Source organism: Coffea eugenioides, chromosome 8 (genome assembly GCF_003713205.1).
Source record: "Coffea eugenioides isolate CCC68of chromosome 8, Ceug_1.0, whole genome shotgun sequence".
NCBI classification, from domain to species: Eukaryota; Viridiplantae; Streptophyta; class Magnoliopsida; order Gentianales; family Rubiaceae; genus Coffea; species Coffea eugenioides.
The window spans coordinates 7,881,017-7,900,966 of NC_040042.1; the positions used below are offsets into that span (position 1 = coordinate 7,881,017).

General features: G+C 35.3%; 1 protein-coding gene across 3 annotated transcripts; it reads right to left on the reverse strand.

Annotated features, from left to right (window-relative positions):
• Window positions 1-12,180: 12,180 nt before the first annotated feature.
• LOC113781647 lies at window positions 12,181-18,232 on the reverse strand. 3 transcript variants are annotated; one of them, XM_027327604.1, is made up of 10 exons: window positions 17,886-18,232; window positions 17,557-17,735; window positions 16,626-16,790; window positions 16,440-16,498; window positions 15,711-15,747; window positions 15,545-15,616; window positions 14,095-14,215; window positions 13,965-14,017; window positions 12,706-12,823; window positions 12,181-12,605 (listed from the first exon to the last, which is right to left on the reverse strand). In XM_027327604.1, exons 1-7 carry the CDS (start codon window positions 18,084-18,086, stop codon window positions 14,164-14,166), a joined length of 765 nt encoding a protein of 254 aa, XP_027183405.1. In that variant the 5' UTR covers window positions 18,087-18,232; the 3' UTR covers window positions 12,181-12,605; window positions 12,706-12,823; window positions 13,965-14,017; window positions 14,095-14,163. The 3 variants fall into 3 exon arrangements, with proteins under 3 accessions (XP_027183405.1, XP_027183406.1, XP_027183407.1); XM_027327605.1 differs by lacking the exon at window positions 13,965-14,017; XM_027327606.1 differs by lacking the exons at window positions 12,181-12,605; window positions 12,706-12,823 and adding an exon at window positions 12,830-12,985.
• Window positions 18,233-19,950: the final 1,718 nt, after the last annotated feature.

Below are 19,950 nucleotides of genomic sequence, written 5' to 3' on the forward strand. Positions count from 1 at the left end.
TTATAATAAGTTGTCTATTCTCTGTCAATAAGGTATTGGTTTAATGATTAAGGTTGAAATCCTTTGAATTTAAATGTTTTGGATTTAAATCTTCCTTCCTTCTACTTGCTTCCTAAATCTCGCCCTTCTCCTACTAAAAATTAAAAAAATAATTATCTACTCTTTAATTAGTTATTACTTTCACAATAATACCCACATATTCATTTTAGAAAAATGACTATGAATTCCACATACACATTAATTTCTTAGAGCTTGCTCTCAGTATATTGAAAGCAACAAACTGTATTTATTATGCCACAAGCTGTTTTAAGGTGTTTCTATTCGCTTTTGAATTTGGTTTCTAGTTTAATTACTTTTAAACTTGAAAAACCTAAATTAAGAAGTAGTTCTTCACGTGCTCTTAAAAAACAAAATTTTGGAAGCATTTAAAACCACAAGAAAAAGCCCTTAACTTAGTTTCTTAATTGGGCAATTAGGTGATGCATATGCACATATTTACTAATAAAAATACAAGCATATGTTTAATGTGCATGTCTTGTTTAACGTGTATGAACTAGCCTAGCATACTCCAAATTTTGCAAGCTTTTCTTGTCATCCGAGTACGGATTGCATCATAAGCATATGGATGATGCCCTTGAACTTGGAAATGTAACATTTGATGAGAAAATGATTGTTAGGAGGACAACTGAAGAAGTTAAAATCCCTTATACTTATGTTTGTGGTTGTGGCTTTGCTGGTTATTTTGTTGGTAATTTGTCTCAATTTGGTCCCTACTTCCTCCTAAGAAAAAAGTGCAAATATTTGGGGATGGAAACATAAAAGGTGAGTTTTTTCTTTTTCTTTTCTTTTAATGTTTGTCATGAATTAGACGTGACCATACTCTATGACCATTTTTAACAAAGGCTAAATTTTCAAATAGCGTATGCTTTTGTGGGTTGTAACTATATATGTTGAATCACACTTTTAGACTAACTAGTAATAGTTCACGTACTTTACACATGAATATATTAATTTAAATTTAATATCTATTAGATATATTTTTTTGGTGAAATTTGATTGTATACCTGATAATAGAATATTTTATATTTTCAATTTTTTGACTAATTGTTGTTGCAAAAACTAACTATATACGAACTCTTTGATCTATTGATTTTTTAATTTATTTTGAGCTTTTTGGAAATTATGGATTCAAGTTTGATAAACAATTCTTATTACGGTTATGTTTTACCAAAATTGTTTTATACTCACAATATTTTACCATTAAATCATAATATTATTTTTTAACATTGTACAAAAAATGTTATTAAATAGGAAATACATGTATACATGTTAAGTGAGAGCCTAGTAAATAGAATTCATAATTATTAGCAAAATCAAGGCTTAAATCATAAAATCAATTTCTGTATAAATATAAGAGTAAATAAATCGACTTGTTAGATTTTGTCATTCTAATTATTTTCACCACACTCACCCCTTCCTTTATCCCCTTTTTTTCAAAATATTAGAAGATTTTATAACTTTCACAAAACTATACAGTATCGGAGCAAAGGGCCCACTTTTTACAAAAGTTCATAATTGGTGATTTTAGTGCACCTATATGGTTTTAGTGATTCATTTCAAGTAATTTCATTGAAAAAATGAACTTGTAACTAATTTCATAACCATGAGAATAGGTATGGATTAGTTATGAGTGTAATTGATTCACTACGAAAGTAGGATTCATATGCATAAGGAAATTACACCATAGTTAGCTAAGATAGTAGCACTCAATAATCCAAAAATAGCACTTGCATGAGTAGTTAGGGATACCATAACCTAAGGAGTTTTTATTTGTTATTTTCTTGTATAAGTTCAGTAGGTTTTACTTGTTATAATTCATTGATAGCCTAAATAATAGAAAAGTTTTAATAGTGCCAGTAATTGTTCAATCTTTCTCGTGGAATTGACCCGATATATACCCTAAATTACTAGTTGACCTGTATACTTGCAGTGAAATGGGTATATTTCGAATTTTTTAACTTGTATGTATAACAAAAATCCATCAAGTTTTTGGCGCCGTTACTGGGAAAGATTTGGCAATATCGGTGTGAAGAAAAACTTTATTAGTTTAGACATTTTATTAGTTATAGTGTGAATGTTATTTTCTATTATTTTAGTGGTTTATGTGTGTATTTTTTTATCACCTATTCTTCTTACTAATTTTGTTTTTAAGTTATTTAAAAGCAATTTTAGGTAATGAGGAGGGTAGGTCAATTTGGAGGACAATGCTTGAGAAATAGAAGATTGGCAATATATGGTTACCAAGTGCAAAACTCCTTCAATAGAGGTAACAAAGAAATTATTGAAGGTATGTCTTTTGAAGATCGTTTGAAGTGCTTAAAGGCAAAATTTGATGCTATTATGTTATAAGTTCAAATGGACACAATTATGTATGAAATTGAGCAAAGGAGAAATGCTAATGTTTTTAACTCTTATCATGTGATTTGTGACTTGTGTGGACGTTATCATGCTACTAATACATGTATGCAAGCACAAAATGTGGATTACTATGATGAATTAGAACATTACAATCCTTGTTTTGATCAATATAGTGCTAATTGGAGCAATTCTTCTGCTTATGGTTGGGATAATGAATGTACTTCTAGTAATTCTTCATATTTTTACAATTACCAACTTGAATATGTCCAATATGATTCTAAACCATCTTGAAAGTTACCTATAGAAAAATTAGCTAATGTGACTTTCGACCGTTTTGATAGGATTGAGGAAAGAATAGATGGGTTAATTTTTCACTTTGGTAGAATACATGAGCAATTCTAATAATTTGCAAAATGATCCTAGCATGAATGGTGGGAATGTTGTACGTGAAAATGGATTGCATTTTAATAAAAATGATAAATCTCAATTGTGTTTCAATAAGCAAATATTCATTTCACATGATAATATCTTTGGAACTAATTTCAAATTTCAAGAGGTGAGTTTTAATGACTCATTTTTCACCCCTCTGGAGGAGTGCATTGAAGGTATAAGTTCTAAGGGTAATGCTGCCCAAGTTACTCTCATAACATTTTCTTTGGTAAGTTCTCAAGTGGTGCATATTCAAGATAATATCTATGAAACACTTGGAATAGGTAAGTCACTTCCATCCCTCATATCATTAGATCACGTGACTTTTGTCATTAAGTCACTTTTTAATGATTCACCACGTTCAAAAATGGTGGATTATTCGTTAACTAAACCTCCTTGAAAAATGATGTGAAATAGTCAAACTAATGACTATAAAGAACCACTTGTTGGAAGGCAACCCAGTAATTTCTTGTTTTTAGTAAGTTTAAATTGTTTAACTAGTGTTTTTGTGTGTTTTATAGGTGGCAATGGCAAGGGTTCATGCAAATTGTTTCAAGTGCAAAAGCGCTTATAAGGAAGCAAAAAGGGAGTTTTCTTGTTTATTTGATCCAATTTATGCATTTAAGTGTTTTATGCTAATGTTATACTGATGCATGATTTCATGATTCTAATTGCATTCAGTTGAGAAAAGCACATTTTTATGGTTTAAATTAAGTTTTTCTTGAAGAACATGAAAACATTTGAAAATTAGGTGAGTGTGAAATAGTAAACGGAAGGAAAAACTGCAGAAATCAAAAAATTCTGCAGTAAATCTGACCAAGTTTCGGCCGGATTCATGGCTGGATTGACAGGAGAGGCGAAACCGAAAAAAATTGGCTCACTGCCTCGAATCCGGCCGGTAATCCGGTCGGATATGCCTAAAAAAAAAATCCTTGGCCGGATTCTGGCCAGTTTCATGCACAAGAGGGGAATCCGCGCATGGATTCCCCATTTTCTTCTTCCTTTCTTCTTCAACCTTCACACACACTCATACCTAAAACATACATCACTAATAAAATCCATCTTTTTACTCTCAAATCTTCCAAATAAATACACCAAAACACTCCCATTTCCCTGGAGAGATAATTTCACAACTTAAACTTCTTCAAAAACAAGTCTAAATTTAGTTTTGAACTTGGCAAGAACAAGGGTCTCAAATTTTTGAACTCTCCAGTTGAGGCTTAATTGGAGTAAGATTTTTGGGGGTTTTTTCACTATTTGCATTCATAATCATCAACAAACAAGTTTGAAGTAACAAATCTTCACTAAATGTTGTCATTTGAATTTTGTCAATTTTCACTTTTTTCTAATTTTTGGGCAATTTCGAATTTTTTTCATTTTGTGAAGTTTGATGCTTTTTATTATACTTATTGAGCTTATTGATGATTATTGGTGATGTTTAACTCATGGGTTTGTGATTATTTGGTGAAATTTAGCAATTTTTAGCTAATATTGAGGATTATTTTGATTTGATAATTATTGGCTAAATTCTTGAGCTATATGGATTGTAGAAAATTGTATGAGATTAATGGATTGCTCTAGGATATTTACATGCTAAAGTTAGGCTTAATTGATTTTTTCTTTGATTTTTGGCATGTTTATTCTAGAAATTTTGGTGAAAAGGAGAATTAATGACCTTTTAAGTTTAAAATTCATGGTTAAGGTGTTATTAACACTTAATTATGCTTATTTAGGTCCTTTGGGAGTAAGTTGTGCATTTGTTTAATTGCTTCCTGTAATGGACTTTGTATGCTTAAATGTTTCAAATAAAATATAAAAGGAACACGTGTTGATTGATAATCAATTGTGATTGCTTACTTATGGTGTTAATTGCTAATTATGATGTAAGTAAGTTGTTAAATTTGTCTCTTTAAAGATAAAGGTAAATAAGTGTTCGTTATCTTTATCTAGCAATGTACCTATTAAATAAAGTTAATATTTAATAATTGAATTTAGGTACAATGGCTCGTACTAAGAAAATTGGGGTAAAATCTCCCCCTCCCAATAGGAGAGGAGAAACTTCGATGCCTAGACCACCACTTATGAAAAAAAACAAGTAGACGTCTTGTACTTGAAGACGAACTCTCATCCGAAGAAGAGCCTCAACCACAAGAAATTCAACAAGAGAGTAAGAGGAGCAAGTTCCTTATAATAGGTCGCGATTCACATCCGCCGAAAATGAAGCATAGTACAATGCAATGAGGGGAGCAAAGGTGTTGGTTGAGAAAGATGTAACTTCGGATGTTGAGAAAGTTTACTATCTCAAGGCCTCATTTGCCAAATTGGGATGGAAAAACTTCTTTAACATCCCAAACATCTATTATGAGAAGCTTGTCCGGGAATTCTACGCAAATGTGGAGAACAAGAAGGCTTTTCACTTCGACACAGAAGTGATTACTAGTAAAGTGCGAGGAAAAAGAGTTCAAATCCATAGAGCTGATTTGGAGAACTATCTTCAAGTTTTGGATGTGGGATATAAGGTTGATTTGAAGAAAGCTTTCAAACCCCGCGATTTGGACTCTTGGAACATGCTAGAGGCACTTGTACGCCTGGGAGTTGAGTACAAGACTACTCGGAAGACTGGGGAATATTCCGTATTGACTTCATCATTTCTAGAATCACAACGTCTTCTAATTTACATGTTTGCCTTCAACATTATTCTTAGGGCAAGTGGAACCAATGAAGCGCGCACAAGTGACATCTATTTCTTGGATAAAATGAAGCATGGCTTAGGCAACATCCAAGGCATTCCATTGGGAAACATTATCATCAACCACATGTGGGCTGTGGTTCGCAGTAACGACGTCAAACATGCTTTCCCATATGCTCGTTTCTTGACTTTGGAGTTTCAAAGGGCTGGAATTAATTTCTCTAATGCTATCCCTACAAGTCTCAAGAAGAAGGACATCTTTACATTGGATTTTTACAAGTTTATTTTGAAGAATAAAGACGTAGGTGGTCCTTCGACTCAAGGAGGTGCTCAAGGAGACATTCAGCACGAGTAGGAAGTTGAAATTGAATGAATTGAAGAAGTTCAAGAGGTTGAGACAACTACCCCACCGGTCTCAACTGAGTCATCTTCCTCACGTCATCCATCTTCACCTCAAGACACTCAGTTGTTTCTCAAGAAGATAATGGATAAGTTGTTTTGCGTCAAGGCTGAGGTGAAGAAAAGTCGACAAGAGAACAAACGGAACACCGAGCGTCTTCATCGCATTGAAGCCAAGCTTGGTATTGAAGCTCATCCGACTCCGCCCTCTTCACCTGACCAAGTGATTATTTGAGGGAGTGCTCATCACCACTTGAACCTGTCACTAGCTTTTCTTTTATTTTCCGTAGTACTTGTGATGTTTACTTTTTAGTGGTTTTTCTTATTTCTTTTGTGTGAACTAATCTACGTGATCTTTATCTCTGTTGTGGTTTTAATGATTTCAGATTTTTAAGGTTGAGAATTCATCACTTGGCCATGGATTTGGATAAGTGCAAGTTTATATGAGTAGTATTTTCCTTACTCTTTATTTTTCTTTTCTCACATTGAGGACAATGTGAAGTTTAAGTGTGGGGGAGGAAATATTTGAACTTGCATTCTAATGCCTTGTGATGATATTTTGTGGATTTAAATGCTTTAGAAATGTTGGAATGGTGTTTGAATTACTTGCCATGTGGATAATTTGTTTGAAAATGGGTTTGTTGGCAGGGAGTTTCATCCATTTATAAGGAGAAACTTTGTCAAAATTTTTCTAAAATCTTATCCAATATTTCATTAAGGCCCAAAATTCTTCAAATTTTTGCATTTTCATTCAAAAAGAGCTAATTTGTTCCAACTTTAAACGTCTAATTCTTCCATTTGTTGAAACGTTATATGTATTTTGGAAGGTTTAGCCCTCATTTGACTTGAAAATGATTATTATACAATTAGGATTTTTGCATTTGAGGAAGTATATCCGGTAAAGTGAGGAGAATTATTTCTATAATTTTACATGTTTAATAAAATTTCTCCTCTTTACTTAATTTTGCAAGTAAGTGATTGATATAGTCAATAAAGGTTATACTCCTCCTTTGATTATTCTTATATATTTTCTAAGAGGGAATATCTATTTATTGTCCTTTACTTTTGAAAAAAAATGAGAAAAGAAAAAGAAAAAAAGAGAATAAGAGTTTTTCTTCTACTCCAATGATTCTTGTACTAAGTAACCGGGGTTGGCATATACAAATGTCGATTTTCGCGTAAAAAGGTATTTGAATTAAGAGTATACATAGCAACTTGAATAAGTGAAATGGTGAGTAACCGGAAATATTCACCTAAAAGTGTCGAGTAAAAAAATCAAGTGTGAATAAGTCCCTCTTAGTTGTAAAATTTTGAGAAAAAGATAATTATAGTAGGAGAAAGGCTATAAAATGACTATGTGATTTGCTTATTTGTGAAATTAGGTTAAGATGAGAGATTAAGTTTAACTTGTTAAAATTAGGGCATAATTATCTTTCCTTTACTTGATATTATGAGTATTTAGTGTAATTTGAACAATTGTATAATGATTGTTTTCCAAGTCATAAGGAATTAAATTTAAAAAAGTGCATATATTGTTTCACCTCTTGAACCATTGTAATTAATTATGTGTGGATTGCTTGAGGACAAGCAATGGTTCAAGTGTCGGGGAATTTGATAAATGACTAATTTACGTAATAATTAAATGGCATTTTATATTATTTTTAGTCACTTTGGTTATATTATTGGAAGAAAATGAATTATTTTGGCCATAATTGGTGAAAAATGTTCTTAAGAGATTAAATGAGGTTTTATCACTTTTTACTTGTATTTTGTGCATTTTTGACAGTTTTGACACATTTTAGTATTTCGGCTATAACTTGAGCTACAGTGCTCGGATTGAAATGATTCTTGAACCAATTTGAAGATAAGAGATAAACCTACAATTCTGGTGAAGAATCGAAATGCAGTTTTAAGTTTTTCCAAGTCAAAAAGCCGAACTACAGTAGCTAATTTATATTGGTGGAAGCTGAAACAGGCCATTGAGTAGTCAAGGGTATTTCAGTCATTTCATAGCCTGCACAAATCCAAATGGGGTGATTCTTGATGTATTGGAAAGCTAACTCAAAGAACTATAAGTTTTATGTTTTGGTCAAGAGTTAAATCAGTTTCAAATCCTCAAAAGCCATCTGAGCATTATGGTTCCACACAAACCCCTCCTTCTCCAGCAATTGGGTCAAGGGCTTACAGATCAGTCCATATCCCTTAATGAACCTTCTATAGTATCCAGTTAAACCCAAAAATCCCCTCAATTCCTTGACTATAGTGGGGACAGGCCATGATTTTAAACTATCAACTTTGGCTGAATCCATGCTTACTCCAGTTTCAGAAATTACATGCCTCATGTACTCTATTGAATTTTGGGCAAAAAAGCATTTTGGTTTCTTACAGTACAGCTGGTTTTCAGCCAAAACTCTGAGCACTGTTTGCAGGTGTTGTGCATGTAACTCCAAGTTTGGGCTAAAAACCATTATATCATCAAAAAAAACTAAAACAAACTTCCTTAGGTATGGCTGGAATATCCTGTTCATCAAGGCTTGAAAGGTGGCAGGTGCATTGGTCATTCCAAAAGGCATTACTAGGAATTCAAAATGGTAATGATGTGTTTGGAAAGCAGTTTTTGGTGTGTCTACTGCCTTAACTCTCAGTTGGTTATAGCCAGCTCTAAGGTCTAGTTTGGACATGTACTTGGTACTATGTAGCTCATCTAGTAACTCATCTATATTTCATATTGGAAAACTATCTTTCACAGTTAAATCATTCAGTTCCTTGTAGTCAATGCATAATTTACAGGAATTGTCCTTCTTCTTAACTTATATCACAGGAGAGGCAAAGGGACTAGTGCTATGTATAATGATCCCATTTGAAAGCATTTCAGCAACCTATTTTTCAATTTCTGTCTTATGGGAGTGGGAGTACCTGTATGGTTTGAGTTTGAAAGGTTCAGCTCCTAGTTTTAGAACAATCTGGTTATCCAGCTCCCTCTCTGGGGTAATCTTTGTGGGGTAGCCAATACTTGGAAGTGTTGTTGCAGAACCTTCTCTATAGGCTCAGGAAGGCCTTCATTTGTATCCCTTTTAAGTTCTGCCTGCATGGCTGCACGGCTCCTTTGCTTTTCTTGTATGAAGGATCTGAGGTCTTTTCCTCTCACCAGTCCCATTGTAGGCTGTTGTACAAAGCCTTGAAGGTGAAGTAAATCTCTTCTACTGCTAAGAGCAATGTTGAGAGTATGGAAGTCGAAGGTAATATGGCTGAATTGACACATCCAGTCCACTCCCAGGATAATATCCCACCCTCCCAATTCCATTATCTTTAGGTCAAACTGAAATTGATACTTTTGGATCAGCCAGGTCACCTTGGGGCAGATTGCTCCACTTGTTATGTCTATCCCATCTGCTAAGGTCACAATGAAGGAATTAACTAAGTGATGTGACAGGTGTAGCAAGTTGACAACCTTATGGCAAATAAAGTTATCAGACTCCCTGTATCTACCAGAATCTTAACCGGCAGTCCCCCCAAGTTACCCATCAACACAATGGACTTCCTCTTTATAGCCCCAGACAAGGCATTTAGGGATACCTTAGCAAGTTCACCAACTCTACTTGTATGCACATCTTGCCCCACTTCTGCATCCTCAAAGTCAGTTTCTTCTTCCTCATCAGCACCTACACAGTTTAGGTTCCCTAATTTGCATTGATGGCCTATTCCAAACCTTTCTCCACATGTATAACACAGGTTATGTTTACGCTTGTACTGCATTTCCTCAGCTGAAATCTTACTGAATTCTCTACGTGTGGTGTCAATCTTCTTAGGGACTGGAGCAACTGCAAGTAGCTTGTTGAGTTCTGGTGATTCTGTCCACTCACAGAGTTCCTATACATCCCAAACTTTGGTTCTACTGCAATCCTGCCAGAAGGCTTAGATTGCTTCGACTGGATATCCAAGTAGCTCTCTTGCAGTTTAGCAACTTCCAAGGCTTTGGCTAGCGTCTGTAGTTTAAACATTTTTACCATAGGTTTGATCTTCTCTTTCAGACCACTAATAAAACTGGAAATAAAGTAAGATTCATCTAATTTTGGATTCCTAGTTAGCATTATGGTCTTCAACTCTTCGAACTTCTCCTCATACTCTTCTACTATTCCTCTACTATGTGAAGGGAACCTTTTCCAGAATACCTTTCACACAACAACTCACTAAATTCCTCCTAGGACATCCCAGGCTTTGCTAATTTCACTCCTTGGAACTAGTTATCGGCTTTCCCCTCTAAGAACAATTCAACCAATTCTACCTTATGATTCGCAGGTACTTGATGATTCAGAAAATACTTTTGACATTTTCTAAACCATTCCCTAGGGTTCCCAAAAGAAAACATAGGTAGCTCCGATCTTGGCAAATTAGGTACTAGCATTTTAATCTGGCCTCCTGTTGGTGACCTGCCGGCTCATTTGGAGTCATCAGTCTCAGATGTGGGTGCGGAGTTGGTAGGAGTGGTTATGGTGATACTTCGTCACCGTCCTGCTGTCCTTTGTCCTTCATCATTACCTTCAACAATGCAGATCCCCCACCAATGCCTCCAATCTGGAGTTATGGTGCTTCATTTCTTCATGAAATTTCTGCTGCAACTCGTTCTGTCCAGAGGCATGAATTGTTGCTATGGTTTCTGCAATCTCTTGTAGTCTATTCTGAAGTTGATTTTCCAGCAATCGATACGTAGTGTTTTCCGCCATTGCAATATCTCAGCAGTCAAGGATCGGCTGCTCTGATACCAAAATATCAGACTCTAAGATTTAGCTGCATAAGTTCTGGCCAGAATTCGAAGAAAGTGAGCAAGAATTGAGACAGAGAAGAAAGAAGAGAGGGAAGACAGTGAGAAATGAGAGAGAGAGAGAGAGAGAGAGAGAGAGAATAACAGAAAGAAGAGAGAAATAATATCCAATCTGGAAATTTACTCAACAACCTTCAGTTACAAAGAGGGACTATTTATGCAATTATTTCTAACGAACTGCAATTACTGGACAACTATCACTTAAGTCTAACGACGTAGTTTTCACCCTCTGCTAACCATATTCAAAACACACAATTCACAGAATAAAACGTCAACCTTCTTATTAGTAAGATTCCTGACACTGCTCTGCTAACCCGCTAAATATCCTTAGTCCGAGTTCGTTGTAGATGTGATCTAGCATCATTTTATATATTCTCATGTCAGAATCATCTTCCTCTGTGTTTAACATCTTAATGATATTCACTACATCTCCTTCAAGCACAATTGCTTCATCGGGAAATCTGGTAGATGCCAAGTTAATGCTTTTTATCATCACCATCATCTCTACAACCTTACAGTCCTTGGGTGTTGTACCTCAATGCTTTGATAGGAGAAATTTATACACATAGGAAGAGTTTTTTTACAGAGAAAAATTGTTATGGATAAAGAGTAGCTAGCAAATATTAGTTAAAACAAAAGAAACGAAAACAAGAATATATTACTTTCTATAGCTTAACGTTTTAAAGTTCATGTTAATGTCAACTGTATTATTAATTATTAGCTAAAAAAAGAAGTACTAGAAAAATGAAAAAAAAAATCCTCAAAATAAAGATTCTATTTTATCAATGCTTGTCAAAAACAATAATTGTTGTCCAGCACAGATGGATGTGAAGCAGCATTTTGACAAACATTACCTGTTTAGTACGTGTGAAACATTTTTAAAAAAAAAATAAAAGAGTCAATAAGGTAAGCGGGGGAAAAATGCCTTTCTGGCATCAATTTCGGATCAGATTGCTTTCTTCATTACCAACAAAAACCTTAGACCTTGTTGAGTAATTAAAATCTAGATTGAACAAGAAGCATTATGGATGACCCAATTCAAATATTTCAGTAAATAACCATACTTAGAAAGATGGAGTACAAATTTTTTTTTTCAAGTCAAGCCTGAATGATATGGGCTTGACTCTTCATTTCAATAGGTAACCATCTTTAGAAGTAAGCATTTGGCTCTCTAATACTCGCAAAAATATATATTCGCTCCCAATTGAGTCCTTGACTTTGATAAAGAAGTCCGTCTACCACCAAAATTCTTTCTTGTAATGATCGATTGCATACTACATTTTTAATTTATCAATTTGCATCACCCTTATTTGTTTGGCACCGTCCACGAGCTCATCATTTAAACAGAGTTTGCCTGTTCAAAATAGATATGAGTTGCTAGAATTGCTTTTACAGTTGAAGATTAACACACCATATGATCGACGAGAAGAAATAAAAGACGAGATCAGCCTCCACCACTCCAGAGGTGTTCGCATATTACTTTGGGGACATTGGGAAAGTTGGCATATGTACAATCAAAGCTTCACACAGCTGGTTGCCACATGCAGTAAGCTAAATTAAAGTAGGCAGCTTCATGTCCTTTCGCTGCAAAACATGAACCCGATGGGAACCACATCTAAGAAGTCCTAAGCAACAGAACAACAAATAAGAAACCCAGACCAAGAGAAACAAAGGACAAAATAAATTAAAATTCTCCTCGCTCCTTAATCTTTACAGAGTCAAAAGCTTCTGTTCTGCAAAGCACACCATGAAACTTCAGATATTCTTGGATTTACTAAATCATTCATGCTCCAGTACGTTCTGAAACTGAACCAACGGTATCACATCATCCACCGGTCTGCATTCAAACTGCGATAAAAACACAAAAAACCAAATAAACCTAGGAAACAGGCGAGCAAAAAACAATAACCGATTATTTTTCACAAACATGGAGAAGTAAAACAATCACCTTGATACTAGAGTTGTGAATTCCTTTCAGTTCTATACTCCTATCAAACATCTTTCTTTCAAAAGGCAGTTAATCACCGTTTCCTAGTCCAAATCAGAAGTCCTGAGAACCATTCTCCCTGTAATGCCACATCAATCAACAGATACCAAGCCTTGGGATTAGAGAATGTTTCAGCAGAAAGGGATCCTTGACTAAGTCAGGTAGGAGGATAGCAATATGTTGTACACAAATCAACATGCGCAATTTTGGTGTGCCAAAAGTAGCATACGCAATGAATGTCCTAGAAAAATCATCGAAAGTCAAAAGTCAAACCACACACACTGAAAACCACTCAAATATGTTGCATCTTATAAGCCAATGGGATGAAGGATTTGCCGCGATGATAACCCAAAGGGTCTCACATATATCAAGAATAATCGCTCAAAAAGAAGAAGAATGATATGTTAAAAAAAAAAACATATGCCAAAAGGAAAATACAGTTTGTCCTTACTAACATCATGTCAAGTAACCACAATGCACTTGAACAATCAATCAAAAAAGAATTAATACATGCAATAGAACTCATTTGTGAAAACACAGTATTCGACACCATCCTAGCAGTTTTTTATCTCAGCATGTCAAGTAACCACAATGCACTTGAAAAATCAATCAAAAAGAGAACTTATACATGCAACAGAACTCATTCGTGAAAACAGAGTATTCGATACCATCCTCGCAGTTTTTTATCTTACTGGGCAAAGAATCAGAAGAAGACCAGTTAGTAAGATCAAAATATAGAATGAACAAAAATGAGGTTGAAATTGTAACAGACAAACCCCATGATTTTGCTACAAAAATATTCCTAATGTTTGCATGTATTGGACCCTAGTAAATGCTCTGAAAAGAAAATCCTCGAGTAGAGCTTTAGGCACCAAAAAGATTCTTTACTAACCATTTCAATGCACTGGTTCAGAAGATTCCAAACAACGGCATCAAGTGCACATTTTGCAAAATTTACAGAGAAGATGGCAAGTAAACAAAGATTAAGGTAGTACTTTTTCTGGTAAAATGATGGCCAATGTTAAACACAATCAGTTACTGATCGAAGTCGAAATAACAAAACGAAACCAAAAAAGCAGAGAGGGTTGCAAGAGTTGCTTTCATCTTTTTCATTTTCTATTTTCTATACCCAAAAAAAAGGTTGGAGTTTTTTTTATTTGTTTTTTGGGGGAGAGGGGGGGCGCAGAAGTGGAGGCCTGGGGCATCCACTAGAAACTTACTGGATCATCCTCACAAAACACCGAACCCTAGAACTTGCAAAGTACAGAATCAGCTGCAACATGCATAAAACTTTGTTAATATAGAAAGATTGATGCAACCAAGGAAACGGTGGAATTCATGTTCCATTACCTTGGCCTTATTGAAAACCGCATTGCCAGTCTTAAGCAAGAATATCTGCAGAGGTGATAGGCCTAAATGTCATATCACTGATTCAACTTTTTTGTCATCCAGAGGCACTTCTTCAATTTGACTGCAAAACAAGGCACTATCATGTTAATAAGCTTTACAGTTTCTTCCATCTTAGAAACAAATACATGCAAAACAAACTGGATGTGAAGATTGCACCAAGGTTATAGACTAAGCATGCAGCTATAAAAATAAAACAAGAACCATGTGAATCTACCTATCCATCTTTACAACCAAAACCACTAGTTTTTTTATCTCGAATCATTGCCAGGACAGATATCAATACTTTGACCAAAGTCTGCCAAAACCAGTCTCTGCACCATTGGCCCCTAAAGCTAGATTGGATAGGTTTTTAAAGATGATTCAAAAGAATTAAACAGAAATTTCTCTCATAGAACTGAAGTGGACTGCAATAGCTAATACAGAAGAATAGCAGAAAAATAGATCCAATGACTAAAAGAACCAACCAGGTGAGCAGGGAAGAGCTTAAAGGGGAGTAAGGGAGATGGGCTTAAGAAAGAGAAAAACTGGAAACAAAAGCTAATAGCACTTTGTTTAAAAGAGAGAGGAAACAAAAGTATTTCTTTCACTATTAAAAATTGCATGTATAAGACAATATGGTCAGACCAATCAGAAAGGGGCAAAAAACTTCTGGTGAAGAGAATTCCCTAGGATAAAGTTTATCTGACTTGCTGATCATGAAACTTGTATCCATAGAATGAACAGCAGAAACCTGGGGTACTGATCCAATTCTAAAAAGGATCAAGTGAAACAGGAGAATTTCTTGAAGCATTAAAAAGCACTGACACTGCAAAGGCACCCCGAGAATGCAGCCACATTCAGTAAAATTGACTACAAATAGTCAGTGACAGGAGGACACAAGGAGAAAAGAAGACAGGATGCAATAGGTTGTTCCCTAGCAAACATGGAGGTGCTCTGGACAGTGAACTCGAAGAGACTCTTGATGGTTAAGAAAAATCGGTTTCAAAGATAATAGCATTGAACCGATTGTCTCTGATCTTTGTTAGTAACTGATATCTCATCCCAACCACAGTCTCTACTTCGAGATACTTAAAACTGTTTTCAGCATTCTATTTTTTTCCATGTAAACCTGCCACTTATGATATATAATCACTAGTAAAGCTATTTTTAAAGAAACAAAAAAAAAAAACTAGATGCAGGTATGTGCTCGCAAGTCTCATACATTGAACTTTGAAATAAAAAGATAAAACAAAGAACAAATGGACATTCTGATAGATTCACAGAATCATGACATTGAGGCTACAGGCATGACCTACTGTAGGAGATATGACTAATCTCCCATCACACAGAATCCAAAATCATATTGATGCATTATAACCTAACTGGAACAGGTAAAATATAAGTAACATACCTAGAGACAAAATAGGGTAAGGACCATTGCATGACCGCAATGTTTAAGCATATCCAGTAGAAGAACATTATCCTGCCAAAAAAACAAAAAAAAAAAAGGAGGGGGATCATGCATTTTCAACACCGATGATATACAACAACTGATAAGCAATAATTAATCATCTCACAGGATATGTAGAGGGTTCCACCGTATAGCTATCAACACTGCACAACCAAAAAATATTATGAGGTGAAAGACATTATCAGATTTCTGAGTAACTTAATTCAAACAGTTCGGCTTTCTTATTCCGGAACAGGACCACTTCTGAGCAACTGGATTATTGACTAAACACACGTGGCCAGAAGATCAAAGTAGAAAGACAAGAATAAACCCAAACGTTACCCAGAACATATATAAGGGGCAATCTCAATGCATGAATCACAAAAGTCGGTGATGTGCAAACTTCCTGCAATTCAGATTTGAATGGAAAAATGCATAAAGCCCAGCAGATCAACAGTATCCATGGAATTTCCTTTCTCACACTTCATGTTTGTTTTCCCCTCTCATTTCCTTATTTTTAACTCTGTCAATGTGCCCACGCACATAACGTCCTTAGTTCTCTACAGCTTGGTTTTTACTCTTTGATGTTATGCCTTCCTTTTGCTTCATCTGGGGATGGTAAGGAAGGGGATCAATTTTTGAAGGTTCATTTAGTAGCAACAGACTTACAAGTTTATTCCCTCAAGGACTGCATGCAGTAAATTTTTCTTAAAAAGCAAAGTGCTTGGAGAGGAGGAGCATTTCCTTTCTTGAATATCAGTCTTACATCATAAGGAATTGAAAAAATTAAGTATCCATATTTTTCAGAAGTTTGACAGAAGAAGGCGTAGTGTAAAACAATAAAAACCTTGCTTACCTAGCATGAGAACTACTGGTGCTAGGCGGACTGACAAAGAACCAATGTCTATCATGTGCCTGAAGAAGGATAATAAAGGGAGGAGAAAAGGCCAGTCCATGTCAATAACAACAATGAGTACCCAAGTGTTGGCCTGAAAAGAGAAATCAAGTAGAACTATGAGCATGGCATCAGAGGAAAACTCACCTCGCATGCGAGGTCAGGTAGTTCTTGTCTCTGAGTCTCTTGGCCACATCTGAATATGATGTAAAGCAGCCATACGTTTCAAAATTGTTTTCCTCCATGGATCGCGGCTTATAACTAGTGGACAATGATACAGTTGGCCAAATTCGTAATAGTGACAGGCATACCCTGGAAGTGTAGCAATTTGAACAGAGAGTTATTTTGCTCTTTCTTTTCTTCCATTTTGCGGGGATGGGGCGTGGGGAAAGGGGGAGGGGGATCTCAAGGCAACAAAGGAAATCAGCACACGGAGAAATCCGATACACGCTACAGAGAGGCACAAGTAACAGTGCTTTAGCTTCATACAACTGAAAGTACATGTTTAACTATTGGTAGCAAGCATGTTTATTTCAGATGATATCTTTTCATAAAAGAATTGGACCTTCAGCAAGAAGCTCACAAGCCTAATATGCTGTGCTACTAGAGCTAAACTAATGAAAAAACCAAGTCAAGAGTCTGCCATGAACAGGCAATCAATTTCAGAGGCAATCCACCAGAACCCTTTATTTGCTACATCAAAAACTTGCTAGACCAAAACTGGTTTCACCAGATGCATATAATTCACCAGCTCCTGAAGATGGAAGGAAACCAGCTTACCATGTCATTCACAATGGGTTAGTTGTGACACATAATTTCCCCCTAAACATACATCTGAGCCTACTTGTAGTCTAATTTTTCAACAGTTGCTATACAGAATTAATACATAACATACATAAACCGGAACCAGCTAGTTGCCACAGAACTTTCAACACAATTAATTCAAATTTCTTGGATGTGCCGGACGGTTCAGGGTTAGCAGCATCATGTTAAGTTCAAGCAGGTCATTTGCAAAGTCAAAATAGAAGCACCCCCAACATCAACCAAATATATACGCACATGAATGAGGGAAAAACACCTGTAGACAAATCCAATGGAAAACATAAACTCAAAGCCAACAACATAGGGATACAACTCGCAAACACCATAGCCATTAGCAACCAAGATCGGAGGAAGCTTGATGATCACCCCAAGGGCTCCCATCCATGTTAATAGACTCATGACCTTCCGCATGGGCCTGCAAATTCCATGCTGGCACTGAAAACCACCCAACCCCCCCCCCAACCAAACAAACAAGTAGTGAAAGGAAAAAAAAAACCCAAATTAAAATTCAGTAACAAAACCATTCTCCAAAGAAATTATGAAACAGAAATTTAGAACTCAATTAAAACAGCAACCGCCAACTACCATGAAAATAGCATCTCGGAAATTGTCCATGGAAATAAGCACGCACGAATATAAGATTATCAGCAGCAGCACCGCAACCAAGGTTGCCATGCCCGCCCCCGGCTGTAGTGGGGGAAAATCATTCCCGGCAGCTGTAATTTTGGTCATGTCCCCGAACCAATGGACAGGGCAATCCAAGGAACAGGAAGAAGAAACCGCCATAGATCCTCCGGCTATTGTCGTGTTAAAAAGCCCAAAAAAACACAAAGAAAAAGGAAAATGTAAACGCGAGAGAGTATTCTAGAATATACCCAATTCCAAATTTTCCAAATTTTCAGTCGATGCGAAGAGGGCGGAGGGAGGCGGTTAATTACTTTCTAGTGTTTAGGGCACCAAATGCGCGTGCAATATGAAGACACTTTATTACTTTTACCTCCTCCAACTGTACCATTACTATTAGTTTATTCCCTAAAGTTATCTTTTAGTCACTTCATCCTATAAGTAATTTAACTCAACATGTTAAGAAATTTTGAATAAAAATAACCTTTTATTTTATAGCATTACCATATTATTATTATCACTTTATCCCTTAAAATTATTATCGGAACCAATTTTTGAAATAAAATTATGAGTTATAAAAAATGAATTTTGATTATTTTTGAGTGAATTAAAAAAATGAGTTTTTGAAAAATAAAAGAAAAAAGGGCCTAAAATGTGACTTAAAAGTGCGACGATTTTGATCCAAAATAATAGTTTAGAAACGGTTTTTAAGAAAAAAATAGGGGTCATCACTTGATATTAAGTTAAGATATACCAAATCACCCCAAATATATTTTTAAATAAAAAATAAATAAAACCCTTTTTAAACTACTCCAGATTTTTGAAAAATAAGAGAAAAGAGTTTAGGAGTCACGATTAGGGGTGTTTCGCGAATCGAGCCGCTCGCGAGCCGATCGCGAGCCGCTCGCGAGCCGATCGCGAGCGGCTCGAATACGAGCTCGACTCGAGCTCGTCAATATCGAGCTCGAGTCGAGCTCGAACTAATTAAATCGATCTCGAGCTCGAGCTCGAGCTCAAAAACATTAAACTCGTTGGCTCGCGAGCTCAATTATATATTTTTTTATTTTTTATTTTTTATTTTAATAGTAAAATTACATATATATCCCTAATATTTTATTATTTATTAAAAAAATTATTATTTTATTCATTTTTTTTAAAAAAATTATTTTTTATTTTTAAAAAATAAAATAATAATAATTATTTTTTTTTATTTTTTAAGCTCGAGCTCGAGCTTGATATTTTGAGCTCGAGTTCGAGCTTCACAAAATTAACTCGAGCTCGGCTCGATTAGCCAAAGCTCGACTCGAGCTCGGCTCGTTTGCACCCCTAGTCACGATTGAAGAAAAGGAAGACAAAGATTTGACAGGATCAAACCTAAAGTACCCTTTCAATTTTTGCGAGATTTAGTTGCGAGATTTGACAGGCTAGTTGCGAGATTTAGTAGAAAATTATTTTAATTTAACCTATAAAACTTATTACATTTGGATGTTTTTACATGAACGCAAATCTAGACCTAATGAATTGGGACAAATCACATTAATTGTGATGCCCAAAAATGATTCTCAGAAGAGGTCACGAATATGCAAAAATGAGACTCGAAAAAAAGAAGAATTATAATATATAAATATATGTGACCTAGAAGAGAGAAATGCAATATAACGGGTACAGAGAACCTAGATTCGTAACTCAATTTTTCTTTTTATAGAGGAGATACGAGCATGTTAAAGCTAAAAAATCATATTCGTCCATTTCCCATATTTGAACGATAACTCTCCTAATCTAGTCAAGCAAATGAATTAATCTATATCTAATTTTCTAAATGGAATGCAAGTCTAAATGTCATGTTTTGCACACATAGGGATAAGAAATAATATATAGAGGAAATATCATACAAGATATGAAAATATCCTAAAATGAAAAATATGTATGAAATGTGATGAATTTCACCCCAAAAAGTGTGAATCTAGTGCGAAAACGGTCTAAAAGATCTAGTATTGGACTAACCCTTTTCTACAAGTCTTCACTT